The 24,610-nt window shown below is 43.2% G+C and overlaps 1 protein-coding gene across 2 annotated transcripts in view; it reads left to right on the top strand.

Annotated features, from left to right (window-relative positions):
- Positions 1 to 24,610, top strand: part of LOC138826175 (phosphoinositide 3-kinase adapter protein 1) — a 116,527-nt gene that overhangs the window by 72,789 nt on the left and 19,128 nt on the right. For both annotated transcript variants that reach the window (XM_070021323.1, XM_070021324.1), the window contains 5 exons: positions 11,546 to 11,641; positions 17,101 to 17,298; positions 19,455 to 19,520; positions 21,824 to 22,029; positions 23,953 to 24,025. In XM_070021323.1, the coding sequence (XP_069877424.1) occupies positions 11,546 to 11,641; positions 17,101 to 17,298; positions 19,455 to 19,520; positions 21,824 to 22,029; positions 23,953 to 24,025 (639 nt within the window). The remainder of the gene's footprint in view (positions 1 to 11,545; positions 11,642 to 17,100; positions 17,299 to 19,454; positions 19,521 to 21,823; positions 22,030 to 23,952; positions 24,026 to 24,610) is intronic.

Raw genomic sequence — 24,610 nt, 5'->3', positions numbered from 1 at the left:
GAGGCTTCTCATTGTTATTGTTTTTCTCTGCTGAAATGAAAGAACTTTGTACCTTCTTCTTTAGGCTAGTAGGTTTCTATGCCTTTCAGTTTATTTTTAACTTACAAGTGATGAAGGTCAAGTGCTTGGAATCTGAAGTGCAAACCACGAGCATCCAAGAATACAGGGATTTGTTGTTACTGCTTCCTTCAAAAAAATACCCTTTGTCTGGAAAAATACCCTTTGCCTTCAGAATTTTTTATGTATTCCATCAACCCTGTGCAATTCATTGTCCTTCTGGGTTATATGTATATAAAGAGTTGTCAAGTCCACAGGAGAATTGTCAACATACAGGTACACACAAAGAATTGTTAAGAGGTCCTATTACTTACTGATTCCAAACAACTAGAAAAATTTAAATGTATTATTATAGAAGTAATATCTTAGCTGAGTGCTTGTGGCTCATTCCTGTAACCTTAGCTACGCAGGAGGCTGAGATCAGAGAGTCATTGTTTAAAACCAGCCCAGGCAGTAAACTCCATGGGACTTTTATCTTCAGTTAACCACCATAAAGCCAGAAATGAAGCTGTGGTTCAAGTGCTATAGCACCAGCCTTGAGCATACAAAGCTAAGCAAGGCCCTGAGTTCAATCCCCAGCACTAGAACACACACACAAAAGTAATATCTGTATTAGGACTGCCTAATACAGGTATGATAAATTAGAAAATAATGCTTTAAAGTATATTTTGTTATCTTTAAGGTAGTTGTACCAGTTGCCATTCAACAAAGCAGCTTATGAATACAATGGTTTTACATTTAATTTTACGTGCCAATGCCAGTTGGACCAGTTTGGAGTACCGGGGTATTGAGAAAGATCATGAGGCTAGAAAGAAAGCTGTGATCAATTAACAATGCTTTCGATGAATACCTACAGAGAGCGGAGGCCCTGGTGTCTAGCTGCTGTTAACAGTCCCAACTCAAAACTTTACATAGGTTATAAAGTATATTGAATCTCTTTCTTTGTATTGTAAAAGGAAAGAAACTTATTTTAAGCCATTTTTCCTAAGGTAGCACACATATCCAGAAGACCCCATGGAGACCAGATCTGCACCAGGATAGGCGGCCCAGGCTGTGTGAACTTGGTGGTTTCTTATCCCCTTGTCTCCTTATCCTCGTATGGGAAGAGATTCATGTAGCTGACAGTGTCTAGCATGTGGTTCCTTCTGGCTGTGTGTGTGCACATGCTAGATTAGTGGTAAAGGGGAAATGAGTTAAGGTTGCTAACAGACAACCTTGAGACTAGGAAAATATCCTAGATTTGCTGGCGTGGTCTATGTAATCGAAAGGGTCCTTAAAAGAGGAAGCTACAATTTCTGGCTTGACACTGCTGGCTTTGAAGATGGAAGAAGAAGCATGCAGGTGTCCTCTCAAAGCTGCAAAGAGACAGATGCTTCTATGAACTTCCTGAAAGGGAATGTACTCTGAGAAACTTTCATGTTCACTCAGTGGGATCCATTTCAGACTGCTGGACTATAGAACTATTAGATGAGAAAGTTATGCTGTTGTAAGTGGTAATCTGTCATAGCAGCCATGGAAAACTAACATGCCCACAAAGTTGCCTCAACATAGTAATATAGAATGATGACCAAGAGTACTTGGGGCCTGGCACTATAGCTAAGCATTTTCTTTTTTTTTTTTTTTTTTTTTTGGCCCAGTTGTGGGGCCTGAACTCTGGGCCTGGCCGCTGTCCCTCAGCTCTTCAGCTCTTCAGCTCTTCAGCACCACTTCCGGCTTTTTTCTTTTTGCTTAGTTGGTGCTAAGGAATCGAACCCAGGGCCTCATGCATGCAAGGCAAGTGCTCTACCACTGAGCCACCTTCCCAGCCCTAGCTAAGCATTTTCTAAGCCTGTCTCAACTGGCCCATCCTATAAGCAGGAAGGGAGGTGGTTTAATCCCTGCTTTACAGAGGAGGTTATAGAGGCTTATCAATTGACTTGCCTAAGGAAACAGACCTTGTTAGAGTTGGAGCTGGGATGTGAAGCTGGAGCTCCAGCATAGCAAAGTCCATACTTCTGGCTAGGATGTCAATCTGCACAGTTATTTAGTAACCAGTGTTCTGGGCTTCTATTGTGTGGGCTCAGCTTCTCTGACTTACTTATGTTTGTCCTGAATGTAGACTGTTTCATTGGCAACAGCCCTCATCAGTGCCTTACTTGCCTTCTCCTGTATTTGTATACCCCCTTCTTCCTCTTCCTTGCACCCTTACCTAATCATGGCTGTTCAGCTCTGTATTATATCCTCCAACTCTAGACTCTGTCTCTAAGATCAGACTCTACCTGTGATCCTAGCTGTGCTAAGTGGACCAGCAGGGACTGAAGAGCTGCTAGGAATGCCTTAAGGCATTGGTTCTCTGCTAAGCCCACTAAAAATGCATGTGCCTAGGAAAGTGCAAAGCATATGGACACAGGGTCTTTTAAGTCTAAGCTGTAGTACAGTCTTGGCAAAAGAGACAAGAAAGCTTGAACTCAGAGCCACCATTAAAAAAAGCCTCACTAGCCTCATTTGTGAGTTAGGGTTCCTAACTTTGTTTTTAGTCATGGGGCTTGAACTCAAGACTTACAGTGTCTCTGAACTTTTCTGCTCAAGGGTAGCACTCTACCACTTTGAGCCACAGCTCCACTTCCAGTTTTCTGGTGGTTAATTGGAGATAAGAGTCTCACGGACTTTTCTGCCAAATCTGGCTTCAAATCTGATCCTCAGATCTCAGCTTCCTGAGTAGCTAGGATTATAGGCATGAGCCACAGTGCAAAAGAGCTCAGGGGGGCTGGGAAGGCGGCTCAGTGGTAGAGCGCTTGCCTTGCATGCCTGAGGCCCTGGGTTCGATTCCTCAGCCCCATAAAGGAAAAAGCCGAAAGTGGCGCTGTGGCTCAAGTGGTAGAGTGCTAGCCTTGAGTTGAAGAGCTGAGGGACAGCGCCCAGGCCTAGAGTTCAAGGCCCCACGACTGGACCCCCCCCCCAAAAAAAAAAAAAGAGCTCAGGGACCATGACCAGGCTCTAAGTTCAAGACCCATGACTGACGAGAAAAATAAATTAAAAAAAAATATGGATAAATGAGCTAAGCAGACATTTCTCATTTCTCAAAAGAAAATACAAAAATGTCCATGAAAAAAAAAAAGCTCAATATTACTAATCGGGAAATGCAAATCTAAACCCCATTTGAATAAATATGATAAACAATACAAAAAATAAATTCTGGCAAGAATTTGGGGAAAGGAGAACTGTTAGATTCTGTTTATAGGAATGTAAGTTATTGTAGCCATTATGGAAAACACTATGTGGGGGTTCCTCAGAACAAAAGCAAACCAAACAAAAAACCTAAAATAGATCTGCCATATGATCCAGCAATTGCACTTCCAAAGCACATGAAATCAGTATGTTGAAGAGGCACTCGATTTCTCATTTCCTGCAGTGTTAGTCATGATTGTCAAGGCATAGAGGTGTCTTATCAGTGGATGAATAAAGAAAGAAAAGGTGTCATAAATGCACAATGAAATATTACTGATCTATGAAAAGAATGAAATCCTGTCATTGTGACAACATGGGTGGAACTGGAAGGACTATGTTGAGGGAAATATTCCTGGCACAAAAGGAACAATCCTCCATGTTGTCACTCCCATGTATAAGTTACAGCAGTTGATGTCCTAGAATAGAGTGTGAAATGGTGATCACTAGAGGATAGAAAGGAAGGAAGTGGGGAGATGAGACAAAAGGAGACTAGATAATGGATTCCAAAATACAATTATATGGCAAAAATGACCTCTGGCATTCCAGTTAGTAGAGTGGCCATAGTTTGTAACAATTTACTATACATTTTATGAAGAACAAAAGGAGTTCAAAGATTCCTAGAGTTCAAGCCTCAGGACTGGCAAAAAAAAAAAAAAAAAAAAAAAAAGGTGGGGAAGGTGTGTGTGCTCCCAACACAGAAATGATAAATGTTTAGAGGTAGAAATGCTGGCAAGTGGCTGTGGCTGAAATGGTAGACTGCTTGCCTTGAGCAAAACTCAGTGCCCAAGCCATGAGTTCAAGCCCCACAACCACCACAACCACCATCACCACCAACAAAAATATTTCTTTGCTGGGGATTTAGCTCAGTGGAAGAGCGCCTGCCTGGAGAGTACAAGCCCCTGAGTTCGGTCCTCAGCTCTGGGGGGTCAGGGGGGAAGCTATAAAAGAACTTTAGGGGTTGGGAAAGTGGCTCAGTGGTAGAGTGTTTGCCTTGCATGCATGAGGCCCTGGGTTTGACTCCTCAGCACCACATAAGTAGAAAAAGCCGGAAGTAACACTGTGGCTCAAGTGGTAGAGTGCTAGCCTTGAGCTGAAGAGCTGAGGGAGAGCACCCAGAACCGAGTTCAAGCCCCACGACTGACCAAAAAAAGAAAGAAAGAAAGAAAGAAATGCTGTGACCTTATTTGATCACTACATAATGTATGTGTGTATTAAATTGATACTGTGATCCATAAATGTGTGTGTGTGTATGTGTGTGTGTGTGTGTGTGTGTGTGTGTTGATCCTAGGTCTTAACTTACAGCCTAGACACTGTCCCTGTCCCTCAATGTGTTTTTTTCTCTCTCTCAAAGCTAGTGCTCTACCACTTGAGCCACACTTCCACTCTGGTTTTTTGTTGGTCAATTGGAGACAAGAGTCTCATGGACTCTGCCGCATGGGTTAGCTTTGAACTGTGATCCTCAGATCTTAGTCTCTTGAGTAGTTAGGATTAGAGGAATGCGTTACCTCTGCCTAACTAATATAAATGGTTATTATCTGCCAGCTAAAAAAATTTATGGTGCTAATGATAAAACCCAGGGCTTTGTACATGCTATTCAGTTGCTATACCACTGAATTACATCCTGAGACATACAATTTTAAAGTGTAAATTGAGTATTCTTTTATGAATTGTTCTCTGCTGAGGAGATTAGGTTGGATATAGGGTTTAATAATAAAAATAGTGATAGTAGGGAGCTGGGCGTGGTGACACATGCCTGAAATCGTAGTTACGTGGGAGGCAACGATCAGGAAGAAAATAGAGGCTAGCTTGGTTAAAAAGTTAGTAAGAACATCTCACCAAATAAGCTGGAAATGGTAGGATGTGCCTGTACTCCCAGCTATGTGGGAGGGACAGGTAGGAAGATTATAGTCTAAGGTTGATGGGCAAGAATTCAAGAACCTGTCTCAGAAATAAGGAAAGTTAAAAAAAAAAAAGCTGGGGGTATGGTTCAAGTGATACAGTGCTTACCTAGCAAATTGTAAGGTCCTGAGTTCAAACTCTACTACTCCTCCCCAAATACTACGACTACTCCTACTACTAGTACTATAGTATTCACCTAAAACTTTGCATATGCTAAGCACTCTTATACACTTTTGGCAAGCTTATTATTCAGTACACATGAAAGCACTGTGCGATACAAACTACTATCACCATTTTATGGACAGGAAAAGGGAAGCTCAGAGGACTGAAACAACTTGATCCAAGATAATTATGGACAAAGACTTAATTTAACAGCTATCATTTCCTCTTTGCAAGAGAATGTGACCTTTGGTTGACTTCCTAGCTCTGTTACCCAGGTAACTTGATAAGAGCCAAATGTCAACTGTTTCTAGGCAACATAACCCATGATAAAAAATGACCCCTGATGGGTCCCGTTCTATCTGGATATGAGAGAAGCTGTACATAAACTGACAACACTTGAAAGGACCCATGCTTGGGATTTCTCGGAGGGCAACGATTCTGGCATGTGTCTTGGAGGTGTGATAAGAAATGGCACTCCTTGCCAGACACTGGCGGCTCACACCTGTAATCTTAGCAATTTAGGAGGCAAAGATCTAAGGATTGTGGTTCAAAGCCAGCCCAGGAAGGAAAGTTAGTGAGGCTCTTATTTCCAATGAACCCCCAGAAAACTGGAAGTAGAGCTGTGGCTCAAAGTGGTAAAGTGCTAGCCTTGAGCTAAAGAGCTCAGGGATAGTGCCCAGGCCTCAAGTTCAAGCCCCATGACTGACAAAGAAAAAGAAGGAAGGAAGGGAAGGAGAGAGAGGGAAGGAGGGAGAAATAGGGAGGAAGGGAGGGAGAGAGAGAAAGATAGAGAGAGAGAGAGGGAAGTGGCATGCTGGTGGGCTTTTCCCCAGTTTGGCCTTTGAACTGCCTGCTGTGATTCTCAGCTCCTTGACTTGGGCTTCTGTTATATACCAGCACTGTCCTAAATGAAGAAGGCTTTTTGACACTGTGATGCTGGCCTGGCTCCTATGTCCTTCTACGTAGACTGATGCCAAGCATGATTATCTTATGAGTTTCAAAACTCCATTGGACCTTAAAAGACTAGCTGAGGGCTGGGAAGGTAGCTCAGTGGTAGAGTGCTTGCCTTGCATTCATGAGGCCCTGGGTTTGATCCCTCAGCACCACATAAGCAGAAAAAGCCAACAGTGGGTCTATGGCTCAAGTGATAGAGCGCTAGCCTTGAGCTGAAGAGCTGAGGGACAGAGCTCAGGCCCAGAGTTCAGGCTCCACAACCGACAAAAAAAAAAAAAAGAGAGACTAGCTGATAGCTGGGCGCTGGTGTTTCAAGCCTATAATCCTAACTACTCAGGATGATGAGATCAGAGGAACATGGTTCAAAGCCAGCCCAGGAAGGAAAGTTCATGAGACTCTTATCTCTAATTAACTACCCAAAAGCCAGAAATGGAGCTGTGACTCAAGTGGTAGAATACTAGCTTTGAGCAAAAAAAAAAAAAAGATTTTCTTAGGGACAAGGGCAGGCTCTGAGTTAAAGCCCCAGGACCTCATGTACTCATATAAGCAGAAAAAACGAAGAGATGGAAAACTCAAAGCTGGTCCTTACGCATTTGAAGCAATGCACAAGCTAGAAATTATGCTAGATCTCTGCTGCGTGTACACACACACACACACACACACACACACACACACACACACACACACACACACACACACACACACACACACACACACACACACACACACACACACACACACACACACACACAGCCTCAGGCCTAAGTAGGCTGCTTAATTCTAGCAAGGTCAGGAGTTCACATTTAGCAGAGCCTAGTTTGTCTGTTTGCAAAATCAGGCTCTTAATGACCAATTTAGATGTGACTGTAAAGTAAAAAGATTTCTTTTTCACAGATGGCTCCTTTAGTACTGCCTGGATCATTTTAGTACATATGCATACTCTACAAGTGTCCTTGGAAGGTGCTTGTCTGGTTGGGGTTGAGGGGAAGGAAGAAGCTTAGCCTCTGCTGAGTTACACTTACTTTTGCTGCTGCATTTCCTCCCCCTCCTTTTCTCATTTACTCTCTTTTACAAAAAAATACTTTGGCCAGACCCCAGTGGCTCACACCTGTAATTCTAGCTACTCAGGAGACTGAGATCTGAGGATCACAGTTCAAAGCCAGCCTGAGCAGGAAAGTCAGTGAGACTCTTTTTTTTGTCGGTCATGGGGTTTGAACTCCAGGCCTAGGCGCTGTCCCGCAGCTCTTCAGCTCAAGGCTAGCACTCTACCACTTGAGCTCCAGAGCTACTTCCGGTTTTCTGGTGGTTTAGTGGAGATAAGAGTCTCACAGAGTTCAGGTCATGGGCCTGAACTCTGGGCCTGGGCACTGTCCCTCAGTTCTTTTTTAGCGCTCTACCACTTGAGCCATAGAGCCACTTCTGGCTTTTTTTTTCCGCTTATGTGGTGCTGAGGAACCGAACCCAGGGCCTCATGCATGCAAGGCAAGTGCTCTACCCCTGAGCCACCTTCCCAGCCCCCTAAAATAACTTTTATCCTTAGAGGGAAGTTACAAAAAATACTGGAGTTCCTGCATCCCTTTCACTCAGGTTTAATTAACCATGGGACAAAGGTCACAGTGAAGAAATTACTTTAGTACCATACTTTTAGCCAAGCCTTGTTCAGATTTCACTGACTTGATACTCATCTTCTGTTCTAGGATCCTGTTTAGGTTCTTCCAGTGCATTTTTTTTTTCTCCTTAAACTCTGAAACTCTTCTAATCTGAGACAGTTCCTCAGTCTTTGTCTGGACACTCGGAAAGAGTGCTTTAGAGAGTGCCCATCAATTTGAGTGTGTCAGTGTCCCCATGATTGGACTGAAGTTAGGAATTTTAGTAAGAGTGCCATAGCAATATTGATATGACCTTGTCAGTACATTGGATCAAGGAGTCTTGATATGTCTGCCACTGGGGCATATTCTTTTATCTTTTTTTTTTTTGAGGTGCATAGTGCCAAAAACAGAATCAGGGCCCAGTGCATACTAGCCAAGAACTCTAAATTCATTTATTGATTCAATATTTTCTTTTGGTGGTATTGGGTTTTGAACTCAGGGCATTGATCTTGCTAGGCAGGCACTCTACCAATAGTGCCATGCCTTAAATATAAATTCTTATCAGAAAAAATTAAATATTAAGGTAATCCCAGATATGCTTTACGATCATTTCAGTCACCCCAATCTCTCTGCAGCCTATGTTGTAGACTTTAGAGGTGACAAGAGTGATTGTGATTCACATAACTGGTCCCTCATTTAGGGATTTTGTGCTAGAGGATACAAAGCTACATTATATCCTGTGTAACATGTCCACTACAAAAGGTTAAGTAAGGAAGCCAGTTCCTGCTTTGTGTGTATCTAGGATAAGAGGCCAGGGTCACATCAACAGGATCACAGTGTTTCTTCCTTGAATAGGTTAAAAAATACAAAAATCCCCTAAAGCAGATAGCTCACGCCTGTACGCAGGAAGCTAAGCTCTGAGGATCATGGTTCAAAGCCAGTCTGGGCAGGCTTTCTAGGGAAAATCTTTGAGACTCTTATCTCCAATTAACCACCAGAAAAGGCAGAAGGGGAGCTGTGTGGCTCAGGTGATGGAGCACTAGCTTTGAGCAAAAGCAGATCAGGGATAGAGTACAGGCCGAGTTCAAGCTACAGGACCAGCACAAAAAAGACCACAAAAAACTTTTCGCCATTCCTTATCTTCATCTTCTCAGTTTCCAGGAAACTGTTGGTCCTACTTTCTTTAATTTTTTCTTTTCCTTTCTTTTCTTTCCTTTCCTTTTCTTTCATTTGTGAGGTGCTGTCCTTGAGCTCCTTTTGTTCAAGGCTAGCACTCTTCCACTTGAGCCACAGCACCACTTTGGGCTTTTTCTCTGATTCCATTGGAGCTAAGAGTCTCACAGACTTTCCTGACTGGACTGGCTTAGAACTGTGATCCCCAGGGATGAGAAGGTGGCTCAGTGGTAGAGCGCTTGCCTTGTATGCATGAGGCCCTGGGTTCGATTCCTCAGCACCACATAAGCAAAAAGAAGAAAAAAAGCCGGAAGTGGCCCTGTGACTCAAGTGGTAGAGCGTTAGCCTTGAGCTGAAGAGCTGAGGAACAGCGCTCAGGCCGAGTTCAGGCCCCACGACCGGACCAAAAAAAAAGAACTGTGATCCTCAGATCTCAGCCTCCTGAGTATCCTCTACCAGTACCCAGCTGGTCCTATTTTCTTATATCTCCTTCTAAAGTTTCTCTTTCTTTCTTTTCTTTTCTTTCTTTCCTTTCTTTCTTTCTTTCTTTCTTTCTTTCTTTCTTTCTTTCTTTCTTTCTTTCTTTCTTTCTTTCTTTTTCTTTCTTCCTTCCTTCCTTTCTTTCTTTCTTCATTTATTTTTATTTATTTATTTTGTCAGTTGTGGGGCCTGAACTCTGGGCCTGGGCGCTGTCCCTTAGCTCTTCAGCTCAATACCAGCACTCTGCCACTTGAGCCACAGCGCCACTTTCAGCTTTTTCTGCTTATGTGGTGCTGAGAAATCGAACCCAGGGCCTTGTGCGTGCAAGGCAAGCACTCTACCTCTGAGCCACCTTCCCAGCCCCTTTTCTTTCTTTATATATACAAATCAATACAAAAATAGAATTTGCTTTGCTTCCTTCAGGTAGCATATCAATGATCTAAAATTCTAAATTTTTTTTTCAGCATCTCCCCCCTTCATCCATCTAGGTTTTAAGATTTGAATTCAGGACCTGGATGCTGTCTCTGAGCTTTTAATTTGTTCAAGACTAGCACTCTATCACTTGAGCCACAAAGCTTTTTTCCAGTTGTGGCGTTTGAACTCAGGGCATGATCACTGTCCCTGGGCCCTTTTGCTCAAGGCTAGTAAGCCACAGCTCCACTTCAGGTTTTTGAGTGGTTATTTGGAAATGAGTCTCTTGGGGACTTTTCTGTCTGGGCTGGCTTTGAACCATGGTCCTCAGATCTCAGGCCCCTGAGTAGCTAGGACTATTTCCAGCTTTTTGATGGCTAAATGGAAATAGTCTCATGGATTTTTCTGGCCCAGGCTGGCTTCAAGCTGTGAGCCTCAGATCTCACTCTTCTGAGTAGTTAGGATTACCTGCGTGAGCCACCAGCATCTGACTATACAAATCTTTAAGAATCTATATTTCTTATAGAATAATGAAACTTGTTGAAAATGTTTTAATAAGCAAAGAGTAGGGTAAAGGAGAGAGATGGGGTGAATTTGCTTGGGATACATTATATGCATGTATGGAAATGTCACTATGAAACTCACCATGGACTACTGATATATGCAAATAAAATAATATATGTTCCTTTTCCTTTCTTGTCTGAGCCTTTTTAAAATTAATATTGTGGTATAGTCTCTTGGTAAATCTCTCTGGAATCTAGTTGTCCTCCCTCCTCAGAGATAATCATTACCAGGAATTCAAAATGTTAGCATTCCTGGCATGTTTCTTTTCTTAACTATGTATTTATAAGTTTGTAAATGATTTGTAGGTCTTCACTCCAAATATAAACAATTTCACATTGCAATCAGTTGTATGTAACTTTTCAGTCAATACTATATTTTGGGGATATAACTATGTTGGTAGAAGTGTTTCTAGTAATTTTTGTTTTTAATGCTAGTACTGGGGCTTGAACTCAGGGCCTCGTGCTCTTGTTTGGCTTTTTCTTTCAAGGCTGGTACTCTATAATGCCTCTAGTTCCAGCTTTTTACTGGTTACTTAGATAAGAGTCTCACAGATTTGTCTGCCTGCGCTGACCGCGATTCTCAGATCTCAGCCTTCTTACGTAGTTGAGATTATAGGCATGAGCTACCAGTGTCTGACTTGGTAATTATTTTTTAACTTCTGCATGATTTAGACATTGTCTGTTGTCTCCACATGCACTTTTTGCTGCAATAAACAGTGTTGCATATGTATATTTCAAAACAGAACTTATTTTTTCCATCTATCTGTACCTTTTTTTTATTGTGAAAATACTGTACAGAGGGGTTACAATTACTGTCTATACCTTTTGAGACCTATGGTCCAAGAAAGGACATGGGATTTGTGAATGTTGCATTGTTTGTTTGTTTGATTGATTTTATGCTTCATACTGACTGGGTGTCCTTGTGAGGAGCTAGATGGCTGAGTGCCTGGATCTCTGGAAGAAGTTACCACACCTTGTTAAGTCCATCTGTGAAATCTCCTGGCCCATGTGGAAGATAGCAGATCAACTCTTAGTCTTCTTTGTTTCCAGATGTTGAAATGCTTCAGGCCAGTGCATCCAACCCAGTCCCTAGAGAGAGTTTCTCTCGGCCCACTAAGGACTCTATGATCCGCAAATTTCTAGAAGGTAAGTTGTAGAAGCAAAATAAAATATAGGGAGGGTTTACAAACAAGTTAAAGACATTGCCTGATGACCCTTGAGGACCAGGCTGCCACACACATGGCATACAGTGTGACTAATGCAATTTTTCCTCCTCCGTACCTGCCCTCCTACCAGCTATCAGATAGGCCAAAAGTGCCCACTACTGGAGCCACTTCTTTGGCTATGCCAGTTGTCTCCAGCAAGACCTCTTTCAAAAAGCATATTTCGGGCTGGGAAGGTGGCTCAGTGGGAGAGCGCTTGCCTTGCATGCGTGAGGCCCTGGGTTTGATTCCTCAGCACCACATAAGCAAAAAGAAAAAAGCCGGAAGTGGCGCTGTGGCTCAAGTGGTAGAGCACTAGCCTTGAGCTGAAGAGCTGAGGGACAGCTCCCAGGCCCAGAGTTCAGGCCCCACGACTGGACCCCCCCCCCCAAAAAAAAACCTATTTCTATTTTTGAAACATTTTTATTGTTATTATAAAGTTGATGTTCAGAGGAGTTACAGTTTTGTAAGTCAGGTACAGCACGCATTTCTTTTTGAACACTGTCACCCCTTCCTTCACTCTCTCCTAGTTTTTCCCTCCTATCCTCACAATAGGTTATATTTTCAAAATAGTATCTAGTGAACACTCCTGCTGCATTTGTTTGCCCTTTGTCCCTTCAACATTTCTAGTTTTATTCAGCCAAAACTTACCGAGTACATGCTATGTGCCAAGTGCTGTTCTGGATATTGGAGTTGGGGGCAGAAAGAAAAAGAAGATGGGATCAGTATCCGGAAGGAGGGGAGTAGACGCATGTTTTAGGAGGTGGAAGATGTGTTGCCTCACAGATTGGGCATCGACTCTGATTGGTATATACTCCTCGCTTTGCTCAGTTGGAAGGCCTTAGGCAAATTATTCAACTCCTCTAGGTCTCAGCTATAAATTGAGATGAATGTGAAAATTAAATGAGTCATTGTGCATGATTATGAATATAAACATTAACAAAGTTTGTGATTGTTGTCACCGTTGTTATTATTATTACTACTGTGGTTTCAGGGATAGGACTGATTCTTTAATCCTGACCAATCATTTAACATCAGCAATGGTTTTGTCAGTCAAGAAGCTGTAAAAAGAGTGCAGAGTTGCTGCTGCTGCTTGCTACTATAAAAGCAGTGCCAGGCATGGTGGCTCATACCTGTAATCCCAGCTACTCAGTAAGCTGAGACTGGGAGGATCAAAATTCAAAGGCAGCTTGGGCAAAAAGTTCATAAGACCCCATCCCCAAAGGAAAAGTTGCATGCAGTAGTTCATACCTGTCAGCCCAGCTATAGCAGGAACCATAAAATATAAGAATCACAGTTCATATTGGCCTGGACTCACAAATAACCAGACCTGAAGAGCCAGGGTGGGTGCCTAGCAAATACAAGGTCTTACGTTTAAATCCTATACTTCCACCAAAGACGAGCAAACAAAAAAAATCATATCATTTTTTGTGTCTACTTAGTCATTTTGCTATGAAATATCATCTAATATATTAAGCCAGTCTCCTATTAAGACTATTTAGACTTTGGCGCTGTGAATAGCTTTGTTATGAATATCTTTGCTCATGTTTGAATCCATGTGTGCTGTAAATTACTAGAAATAGAATTGCTGGGTCTTAGAAAATTTGTAGTTGTGATTGTGACAGTCTCAGATCACTCTCCTCCAACGTTCTTGCAAGCTCGCATTCTCACCTGGGACATATGAAAGGTTCTAGCACATGATTTTTCATATAAAATCTTAAATGGAGACTTAGTGTACAACACAGATAAAACTGGAACTGTTCCCAGTCATTTCACTTGTTCTACCCAATATGATTCTGAGAGCTCTGAAGCATTAGTTTGAAACCCACACATCTGGTGCCCATGAATGGCTGGGAGGGATGTATGGAGATAAGGCTGGATTAATGCCTGGGGCTGGGCTGGGAGGGCTTGGCTCCCTCCTCCATTCCTGTGGCCTCCAGTCAGTCAGCTCCAGAGAGTTACATGGAGTTCTAGGCAGGGATTAACTTTCTGTTTCCAATAAAATTCAGGGGCTATCACAGAGCAGTACTTGGAACATACCAACCAGTGTCTGTTGTTTCATTTACTAGGTGATTATTTTAAATGGCACAATCTGGTCTTGACAAGGAAGATTGAGCAACAGGCTCAATGTGCCAGGAACTCAGCAGCACAGAACTGAATTCATTTGAGGTGACCTTAAACATTGGGTAGCACATTTCCTGTAATTTTTTTCTTTTTGCTTCTCTAGTATTTGTTGATTCAAGGGAGCTTTGGCAGCTGGGATGAAGAGAGATTTTTTTCCTATATATTTCTCTTGTTTGGCCAGCAGGGATCAAGCAAGTGCTTGGATGATTTTCAGTAGCTGCTGATGGTGTGGGGTGAGGTATGGGACCCCACATGCACAGTCTTCCAGTAAAAGGGGTGTCCCTTACCCAGGGCTTCCAACAAATGCCTCCCCTATAGATAGATGTTGCTAAAGAGTAGATGCTGCTTATGCCAAAGCATACACACTTGTTACTCTCAGTTTCTGAAGCCATAAAGCTTTCTCTTCCATGGAAGAGGATTCCACATAGCTGATATGTAGCAGCCTGAGGTTGGCCCAAGAGTTCCCAAGACCTGCCCAACTAGATATGAAGTAGGTAGACACCTTCTGTAAGTACATCGAGATATGGGAATGAAGAAAGGTTGGGCCTTTTTCTCATGGAATTTTCAATCCAGTGATTTATTGTTAGTTTTTGCTGTTATTAAATCTTTTCTAAGCTGCACGAAGACTGTTCTTGGCTTTCTGATGTTATGAGTCCAGAGTGTTAACCAGGTTGGTCCCAGTTCATTAGAAAACTCTAGTACCTGAAGCCTTGCCTTCAAGGTAAGTTTCTAACTATCTGCTCATCTTCAAAAGGATATAAATATATATATATATATATATCCATACATACATATTCAAACCAAGTCTCTGCTTGGTTCGGAATTTCGTCTTTTTTTTTTTTGGTCGGTTGTGGGGCTTGAACTCTGGGCGAGGTGCTGTCCCTCAGCAACTCAGATCAAGGCAAGCACTCTACCACTTGAGCCAGTGCCACTTCTGGTTTTCTGAGTGGTTTATTGGAGATAAGAGTCTCATGGATTTTTCCTGCCCCGGCTGGCTTTGAACCTCAATCCTCAGATCTCAGCCTCCTGAGTAGCTAGGATTATAGGCATGAGCCACCAGCTCACCGGCCTGGCTTCATCTCCTCCTCCTCCTCCTCCTCCTCCTCCTCCTCCTCCTCCTCCTCCTCCTCCTCCTCCTCCTCCTCCTCCTCTTCTTCTTCTTCTTTTAAAAGAATGTTACTTAATGGGTACATGCTGTATGAAAGGCTCTGCATTTGGTTTTAAAATAATGTGGGGTCTCATCTGGTTGAACCACTACCAAATATCCCCATGCTGCTGATCACATATATGGTATATAACATGTGAGCACCGTTATATATTACAGACTGTGATAGACAATTTGCTCCAGGAAAGTTAGAATGAACTTGTGACTTTAAATGAGCATCATTATTCCACAATACTGTGAATTTCCGGAAATTAAGTAATCACTTAATCACAATCAAAAAAAAAAAAAAAAGAACCTTGGGGAAGGGAGGGAGGGAGGGGATGGTAGGGGGAAAACAATGGAGGGGGTAACAATGTTCAAGAGGAAGTGTACTCATTACATCACTCATATAACTGTAACCCTCTGTATAGTATCTTTACAATAAAAAAATAAAAAAAAAACTATTACTGATCACTCAATTAAAGATGACAAAGCTTTATGTAATTTGCTACCACCCACTAAGAAATAAAAAAAAATAATAATGTGGGGTAAGGCCTGTCTTTCTGCAGCTAACAGTCTAGGGAAAGAGGCAGGAAGTGGCCCTTACACTAATAAACATCTTAATGACTGTGGTGGCAGGATCATGGAGCAAAGAATGAGACAGTTTGTATAATAACAGAATGGACCCAATTTCAACTGTGTGGTCAGTGAGATGACCTCTCTGAGGTGACAGAATGTGTGACACTTGGAGGGGGTGCATTGCAGAGGGAAGAAGGTTCTAAGATGAGGAACAATATTCCAAAGCAAGAGTTTAGCCAGATAAAGATACTGGAACAAATCCAATGTGTTTGGAGACAGAGTCAAGTAGAGTTACTATGAAAGTCACCCTTTCCCAGCAGGTGGCAATAGCTCTCCCAGAGCATTTCACTTTGTTACCATAGGACAACTCTCCCCAGAATTCCTTCCTTTCTTCCTTCCTTCTTTCCTTCTTTCCTTCTTTCTTGAACTCAGGGCCTTGTGCTCTTACTTGGCTTTCTTGCTCATACCTGGTGGTCTCTGACTTGAGGTATGCCTCCAACATAGTTTTTTGTGGATTGATTGGAGATAGAGTCTTACTGGAACTGTGATCTTTCAGGTGTCATCTCTTGAGTAGCTAGGATTATAGGGATGAGCCAGTGGTGCCAGGTAGAACTAGAGTTTTCTAATGAACTGGGACCAGCTTGGTCAACGCTTTTTACCCACAGCATCAGGAATAGTTTTCCTGCAGCAAAAGAGAAGACACAATTTTTTTAATTCTTGATTGCAGTCACTGGATTGCAAATTCTATAGGAAGAAGGCCTAACATCTCTTTGTTCCTGTACCTCAAATCGGTATTTAAAAGGATTGTTGACTGAGTGGTGCCAAGGACAAGAAACAGAACACTGCAAAGAGATCTTAGAGTTATGGACAGAACTTGGGAGGAAATTTTGTCCTTAGTTCTTTTAGTCAGCGGAGAGCAGAGGGGAAGCAGAGATTTCAAAAGCTGCAGGATCATAGGAGTTAAGAGGGAAGCTGCAGAGCCAGTTTTCCTGGGTGCCAAGCTAGCTCTCAGGGAGTTTAGACAAGTTATTTAAATCCTCACGGCTCCAGTTTCTTCCTCTGCGAAAAAAGATGAATGATTGTAACTAGTAAATCAGTCATGTGGATAATACACATAAAGGGAGTCCTCAGAAATGATTTCCTGTGGCCATTTTGTGGAGAATGAAGACGATGCAGGAGCCATTGTTGCTGAGGACTCCAGGGCATCTTCAACACTGCGGACCAGATCCCAGGGGTTGGTTCCAAGTGTCCTCAGACTTTAGCAGCTGTGTCTTCTTTCTCTTAGTCCTAACAGGATGAGTATTAGTGTTTTAGAGATCATGTCCTGAGCTGCACGGCAGCTGCATGGCAAAGTAGCAAATGATGTAGGTGAGTTGTCAATGTTCTCTGCTTGCACCAAGTTTTGAGTAGATGATTTAAGAAATGATGTGGGTGAAGCCTTTTGTCAGAGGCCAGTACTGTACCAGTATGGAATAGTCACTCACTCTGCTGTCATGACTGACAGTCATCCAGTTTGCTTGGCCACTTCTCTCAATCACTTTTTTCTGTATTTCTAGGCAGAAGTGTGGAGACAGCCAGTTTGGAAAGAGAGCAGCACCATCTTGATAGGGAAGAAGATGTATATCACATTGTGAACGATGATGAGGCCTTTTCTGTGGATCTGGCCAGCAGGCCCCCTGTCCCTGTGCCCCGGCCAGAGGCCAGTGCTATTGGTTCTCACCCACTACCTGACAATGAGCCCTATATTTCTAAAGGTAAGTGTGGCAGAAAAATGAATGATGCTCAGCAGGGTTTTCAGAGCACCTTAGCAGGAATTTCTTGGGTCCTCTGGATTTCTGATCTGTTGCTCAGAGACTGCCCTCTCCTGGGTGGCCTCCAGCCAGCCTCAGGAGATAGTGTCATAGAGGAAAATCTTGTTCCTAGAACAGGGGCAGTGATCACATTCAATGCTGGCCTTGCTGGAGCTGTTCGTACCTCTGCATAGGCAGAGGAAAACAAGAACCCTGATAAAATTGTATCTTCTTATTCTTCTCATTACTATTAATAATTAAAAATCTAACATGTATTAAAATCCAAAGAGTTCTCTACCAGAATATTTTTTTTCTGTGTGTGTACCAATTCTAGGGCTTGAACTCAGGGCCTGGACACTGTCCCTGAGCTTTTGTGCTCAAGACTAGTACTTTACCACTTGGATTCACTTATAGTTAATGAAGAGCAGAGGGGAAACAGAGATTTCAAAAGCCACAGGATCATAGGCTCCATTTCTGGCTCTATTTGTTTTGTAGTTAATTGGTGATAATAGTCCCATGGACTTTCCTGCCCCAGCTGGCTTCAAACTGTGATCCTCAGACCTCAGCCTCTTGAGTAGCTAGGATTACAAGCATGAGCCACTGATGCCTGGCTAACATTTCTTGGGGTGTGTGTGTGTGTGTGTGTGTGTGTGTGTGTGTGTGTGTGTGTGTGCGCATGCGCACCAATGCTAAGACTTGAACTCAGGCTTAGGCACTGTCTCTTAGCTTTTTCACTCAAGAATGGTGCTCTAGGGGCTGGGAAGTTGGTTCAGTGGTAGAGTGCTTGCATTGCATGCATGAGGCCCGGGGTTTGATTCCTCAGCACCACATAAGCAAAAGAAAAAAGCTAGAAGTGGTGCTGTGGCTCAAGTGGTAGAGCACTAGCCTTGAGCTGAAGAGCTCAAGCACCCAGGCCCAGAGTTCAGGCCCCACAACCGGACTCCCCCCCCCAAAAAAAAATGGTGCTCTACCACTTGAGCTACAGCTCCACTTCCAGCTGGTTTTTTTTTTTTTTTTTTTTTTTTTTGGTCCAGTTGTGGGGCCTGAACTCTGGGCCTAGGCACTGTCCCTCAGCTCTTCAGCTCAAGGCTAGCACTCTACCACTTGAGCCACAGCGCCACTTCTGGCTTTTTTCTTTTTTGCTTATGTGGTGCTGAGGAATCAAACCCAGGGCCTCAGGCATACAAGGCAAGCGCTCTACCACTGAGCCACCTTCCCAGCCCCTCCAGCTGGTTTTTGGTGGTTAATGGCGCATAAGAGTCTCATGAAACCAAGTGCTGGTTTCCTGAGATCTCAACCTCCTGAGCTGGGATTACAGGCATGGGCCACCATTACCCAGCTGGTATTTCTATTTTATTGGTGCAATTTTAAAATTTGGATATGAATAACGATAATAAAACCAATATTGGATGCTTTCATGAGCCTTTCCAGGTTTTGACTCATTTAATTCTCATGACAATTCAGTAAGATACTATTATAATCCCTCTCTACAGAGGCAAGGAGAAGTCAAGATGAAATGGATTTGAATCCAGTGAGCTTCACTCAGAGCCCAGGGAGCCAATGATAGGAGATACCCTACCATTAAGACAATATTTGTCGTCTCCCAGTTTATTATCCTTTTTATGACTCTGTCCCTCATGGATGACTTCATTTGTCTTAGTCCCTGTGGAGCCATGCACAAATTTTATCTGTTCTGCTAAGAGTTCTGTCTTGCTGGTAGGCTTGTTACTCGGGTGGTACTTCCTTTTATTTTCAGGCTTCAAGGTCGTCCTTGGCTGCTTCAGCTGTTCGTAGAGCTAAACACACATCTTTGCTCCCTGTACCCTTTTCCTTAGTAATTCTGTTCTCTGGCTGACCTTGACTTTCTAAGTTTCAGAGCTTGTCTGTTTGGCCTGTCTTTATTTGGAAATCTCTGCCCGCTCTCACTGTTGTTTCTTAGACTTTTCATTTACAGAACTGCATAAAATGGACATAGGCATGCATTCACTACTTTTTACACAGCATTTTAAGATATGTATAAAATAGTATACATATTTTGATTTTGATAAAATATATAAAGTATTAGAGAGCTCTTAAGAAAGAAATCCTTGGCTTTTACTGAAAATATTCTTTTTTCTCAGTTTTTGCAGAAAGAAGTCAAGAACGGCTTGGGAATTTCTATGTTTCCTCAGAGAGCATCAGAAAAGGTAAGCCAGGTTTTGTTTGAAGCTTCCTGTTTCATGAAGTACACTTCTAGGGGGTAGAGATGTTTGTATCACAGGGATTTCCAAATATAATAACAGCTCTTTGGCATACACCAGAAAGGCCCAAGAGTTACTGAGCGTGGAGTTGTCTGAGAATCTCTTAGGGATGGTAAAAGGAGATAGGAGGGGTTTGAGGCATCCTAGTAAATGATACAGAAATCATTACCAAGGCACTACTATATTAGAATGTGTCCACACAGCACATAAAAAGACAATACAAGCATTGAGGCCGATGCCAAGATCCCAGGGAGCAGCCTAGCCTCCAGTCTTTACCTATGATTAACTCTTCGTGGCTATCAACTTACCCTGTCCATATTCACTCCGCTATGCTTTGACTCAACTTTGATTTAAAAGACCTTTTTCTTATCATTGGATCACAAGTTGGGCATTCCATTTTTCTAAAGAAACTTGAAGGATGTTCAAGAAGATAAATGCTCTCTTTATTTTCTTGATTAATTTCCTTGTGCTAAATAGAGACATTCAGTATTAGCCCACTGAAGATTTTTTTTTTGAAAAGCAGCCATCACACCATCAAAGCATTTGAAGGTGTCCTGAAGGATGACAGTAGTAGGAAGTTGGAAATAGTCAACTCATGCATTTCCTTTCTCATTCACCTCTTTTCCAATACTATTAAAGATAGATTTGAAAAGGCAGACCTTGGAGAAAGGTATGTGAATGATATAGACAGATGACTGAAAGGTTGGGCAGGATAATGGATAAACTTAAGTCTTTTTCAGTGCTCGCTAGAGAAGCCATTTCTGTTTTTCCTTCTTATCAAGTCCCTGAATCACATAGGATCTGTGGAGAAATTTAGAATCAAGTGGATTTGAGCAATAAAATGTCAAGTTGTCCTCATGTAGTCCAATGCCTCCATCACCTCTTGCCTGCACAGGGATGGTTGATTTCCTTCTTCTCTAAAGTCTCCAAAGCAGAGAACTGTATGTGGAATATGGGGGAGAGGCTGGCACAGAATAACCCAAGGATGGCCAGCTGGAACCCAGAACCTGATTTGTGCCTGTGTTATTGCACCTGAGTCATGACTCATTGGTATTTCAGTCTTCTCTGGCATTTCATGCCCACAAATCTACAATCATTGCACAGACAGGGCTGGCAGTGGACTAGGGAAGCATCTTGGATATATTTTTCAGCATATTTTCTTCTAGGAGTAGATTGAAGTCTAAAGCAGTGTGTGTGTGTGTGTGTGTGTGTGTGTGTGTGTGTGTGTGTGTGTGTGTGTGTGTGTGTGTGTGTGTGTGTGTGTGTGTGTGTGTGTGTGTGTGTGTTGGTACTGAGGGTTGAACCCAGGGCCTCTCTCTATTAGTTGGCTTTGTTTCTCAAGGTTGGCATTCTACCACTTGAGGCACAGTTCCACTTCTGACATTTCAGTGACTGGAGTTAAGAATCTCATTTCTGCCCAAACTGGCTTTGAACCTTTATCCTCAGATCTCAGACTCTGGATAGCTAGGAATTCAGGTGTGAGCCATTGATACCAGGCTTAAAGCAGTAAATTGCCTTGTTGTTGTTGTTGTTGTTGTTGTTTTGTCAGTCATGGGGCTTGAACGCTGGTCCTGGACACTGTCCCTTAGCTCTTCAGCTCAAGGCTAGTGCACTACCATTTGAGCCACAGCACCACTTCCAGTTTTCTGAGTAATTTATTGGAGACAAGAGTCTCACGGACTTTCCTGCCCAGGCTGGCCTTGAACCATGATCCTCAGATCTCAGCTTCCTGAGTAGCTAGGATTATAGGCCTGAGCGACCAGTGCCCAGAAAAACAGTGGTTCTTAAATGGGGATGATTTTGCCCCTCCATCCTCTGAAGATATTTGGCAACATCTGGGGACACTTTTGGTTGTCACAAAGGGGGATAGGCCAGGGATGGTCCTGAACATTCTACAGTTCACAAGATAAATCCACAGCGAAGAATCATCCAGCCCCAAATGTCCATAGTATTAAGGTTGAGAATTATTAGTCTAAGGGTATCTCAGTAATAAAGGCTTAAAGATTTCAGCTGATGTCATACCTCCTTTAAATGCTGCAGCCTTCTCTACTCTCACTGATAGGCTTTGAAATCCTTGGCTGCTTCCCTCTCCCTTGATTCCATGTCCCATTTCCTCTCCTCACTTTCACGTGTAATTATTCCTTCAGGCAGTGTCCCCTGGAGCCTGTGACCAACCTCATTATCACCACTTGTCGGTTCTACTCTCCCCAGTGGGGAGCTGTCAAGCTGAGTTCTGCTTTTCTTTCCAGAGCCACCTGTGAGACCATCAAGGGACAGGCCCCAGTCCAGCATCTATGACCCGTTTGCAGGGATGAAAACACCGGGCCAGCGGCAGCTCATTACCCTGCAGGAGCAGGTGAAGCTGGGCATCGTCAACGTGGATGAGGCCGTATTGCACTTCAAAGAGTGGCAGCTCAACCAGAAGAGGCGATCTGAGTCCTTTCGCTTCCAGCAGGTAGCCAGCTGTCTTGCTGTGGAATTTGCTGTAGGTCACTTCTCCACTGAACAGAGGAGGAAGCAGGCCAGGCTGTCTTGTGTGTTGCCATGGCTAAGCCATGGCTGTGTCTGTGAACATTTCTAGATGTCCTTGTGAATCCATGAGTGTGTATTATGTCCTCTTGCCTGCAACTCCACATACCCAGGTTCTGCTGTGCATTTCACTCTGCATTTGGCCCTCTACTTCAGCTTGCCAGTTTTTTGGTCTTTCTTTCTTTTGTTCATTCATTCATCCATCTCTTCTTCCCCCTCTCTTCCTTCTTTCCTTCCTTCCTCCCTTCCTTCCTTCCTTCCTTCCTCTTCCCTCCCTCCCTCCCTCCCTCCCTCCCTCCCTCCCTCCCTCCCTCCCTCTCTCTCTCTCTCTTTTTCATTCCTTCTTTTTTTTTCTTCTATTTTAGATCAGGCCTTCCTTTTTTTTATACTTTTATTTATTTATTTTTTATTGTAAAGATACTATACAGAGGGTTATAGTTACATTTCATTCCTTCTTTTCTTCTTGTGCTGGTACGGGGGCTTTGCACTCAGGGACTATTGCTCTCAATTGGCCTTTTTTACTTAATGCGAGTACTTTACCACTTGAGCTAATCCTTCAGTTCTAACTTTTTGCTGGTTAACTAGATCTAAGAGTCTCACTGATTTGTCTGCCTAGACTGACTCTGAACTACAATCCTCAGATCTCAACTTCCCAAGTAGCTAGGATTACAGGCATGAGCTACCAGAGCCTAGACAGCTTTTCCCTTGAGAGTTTCTCTGTCTACTCCTAGTAGTTCCAGGTGTCTCACAGACCATCAATCACTCTTTAGAACTCAAACAGAAATTGGAAAGCTCCCAAGAAATATGATTAAAGAAGAAGACAAGTTGCAGATATAGCAAATCTTGCTCATTCCTGCTCTGTAGTGCTTTTTCTCTTGTATCTCCACCCCCCACCCCAGGGCCACATCCACTGTTGCCTGCATCTGGCCTGCTTCCTCTCCTCCAGATAAGGGCTCCTTGCCTCCACTTCCACCTCTTCCTTATTCAGTTCACCACAACCTTAATACCTTACCCACCCCACAACTTTCTCTATTTTCCTGCTACTTCCTGGATGAGTCTTAGTTTCCTCAGCCTGCAAATGCAAGCCAAACCCCTCCTCCAGGCCTGCCTCCTGGGACTCTCTCATAGGATCCCTCCTCAGCTACCTAGACATGTTCCCACAGGGAATGAATGCTGAGGTACCTAACATCCCTAGAATGCTGTCATATGGGTGTTGTAGATGGGCTGAAATAGAAACGGATCTTGACCTTCACATTTCTATTCAACATTTATTGAATGACTACAGTGATCCAATTGGCAACATTACAGAAAGGCAAATAAGCTGGTCTCTTGTCTTTGGAAGCTCACAGGGCCACTAAAGAGGCAAGGTACATATGTGCACACACACAAAAGCATGCAAGGAAGTGTAGTCTATGTGTCAGATAGTTAGTGTGGACAGCATTAAGGACTGGAGAAAGTGGCCCTGACAGGCTGGGACAGAATCATAAAAAGGAAGCAGTAGCCCTCAAGGTCAGGGAGTGAGGAGAGGGCAGTCTCCAAGGAAGGAATATATGCAGAGTGTTTGTGAGAGTGTGGGAGATGGGTTTGTCTCCTTGGTGAATGTGGAGACTGGGAAGGTGAGGGCAGGCAACACTCCCTACTTGTGGAAGAGAAGTCTTCCCCTCAGGCAGAATTCCAAGAGGACTTGAGTTTCTCTGGGGGCCAGCTGCATTGTGGCATTTAAATCTTGAAGAAAAAAAATCTTTTTTTGCAGTGTGATAGATCTTGCATACATTTCTCTCTTGAGAGAGTTTGAATGTTCAAAGGCAAGTTCATACTGTATACTAAAAAATAATAATATTCTTTCCAGGAAAATCTTAAACGACTAAGGGAAAGCATTACTCGAAGACAGAGAGAGAAGCAAAAATCAGGAAAGCAGACAGGTATGTGGCTTTCCCAGTGGCTGCTGTCCTTGACTCGCCTTTCAGTGGTGGTCCAAAGGGGCAGACTGCTTCACAGCACCTGTTCATAGAGCTGACTCCCCCATCCCCCTCAGACTGTGAAGGCCTTTCAGACCCAGTTTTCTCTTGTTGATTCTATAAACACTTTAGTACATGGCACACAGGAAGTGTGTTCATTTGTCTTCATTGTACATTCCCACTGAGATTCTCTAGCATGGTAACCTCAGTACTCAACCCTGGCCAGCCTTCTAGCAAGAGGAGCTGGCAAGAAAATGCTTTAAGAGGCCCCTCAGTAGGACCCCATGACATAATGATTAAGTTAAAATCTAGCCCTGTTGGTACACAAGTTCCATAGTCTGCATCCAGCTGCCTTCGACAGCTGATTTTCATGAACCGGCTCAGGCTGGTAATACGCTGGTCTCCACACAAACCACCCCCCACCACAGGCCTTTTTTTTTCATACCTGAATTCATACAAGTAGGCTGCTCAGCAGCCCCCTCCTCCATGAAGCCTTCCTGGACCACTGCACACTGGTACATTCTGTCCTCCTTCAGACATCTATAGAAC

Source organism: Dipodomys merriami, unplaced genomic scaffold, assembly GCF_024711535.1.
Source record: "Dipodomys merriami isolate MVZ:Mamm:240054 unplaced genomic scaffold, mDipMer1.0.p SCAF_14, whole genome shotgun sequence".
In the NCBI taxonomy this organism is placed as follows: domain Eukaryota; kingdom Metazoa; phylum Chordata; class Mammalia; order Rodentia; family Heteromyidae; genus Dipodomys; species Dipodomys merriami.
This window is presented reverse-complemented; position numbering and strand designations above follow the sequence as displayed.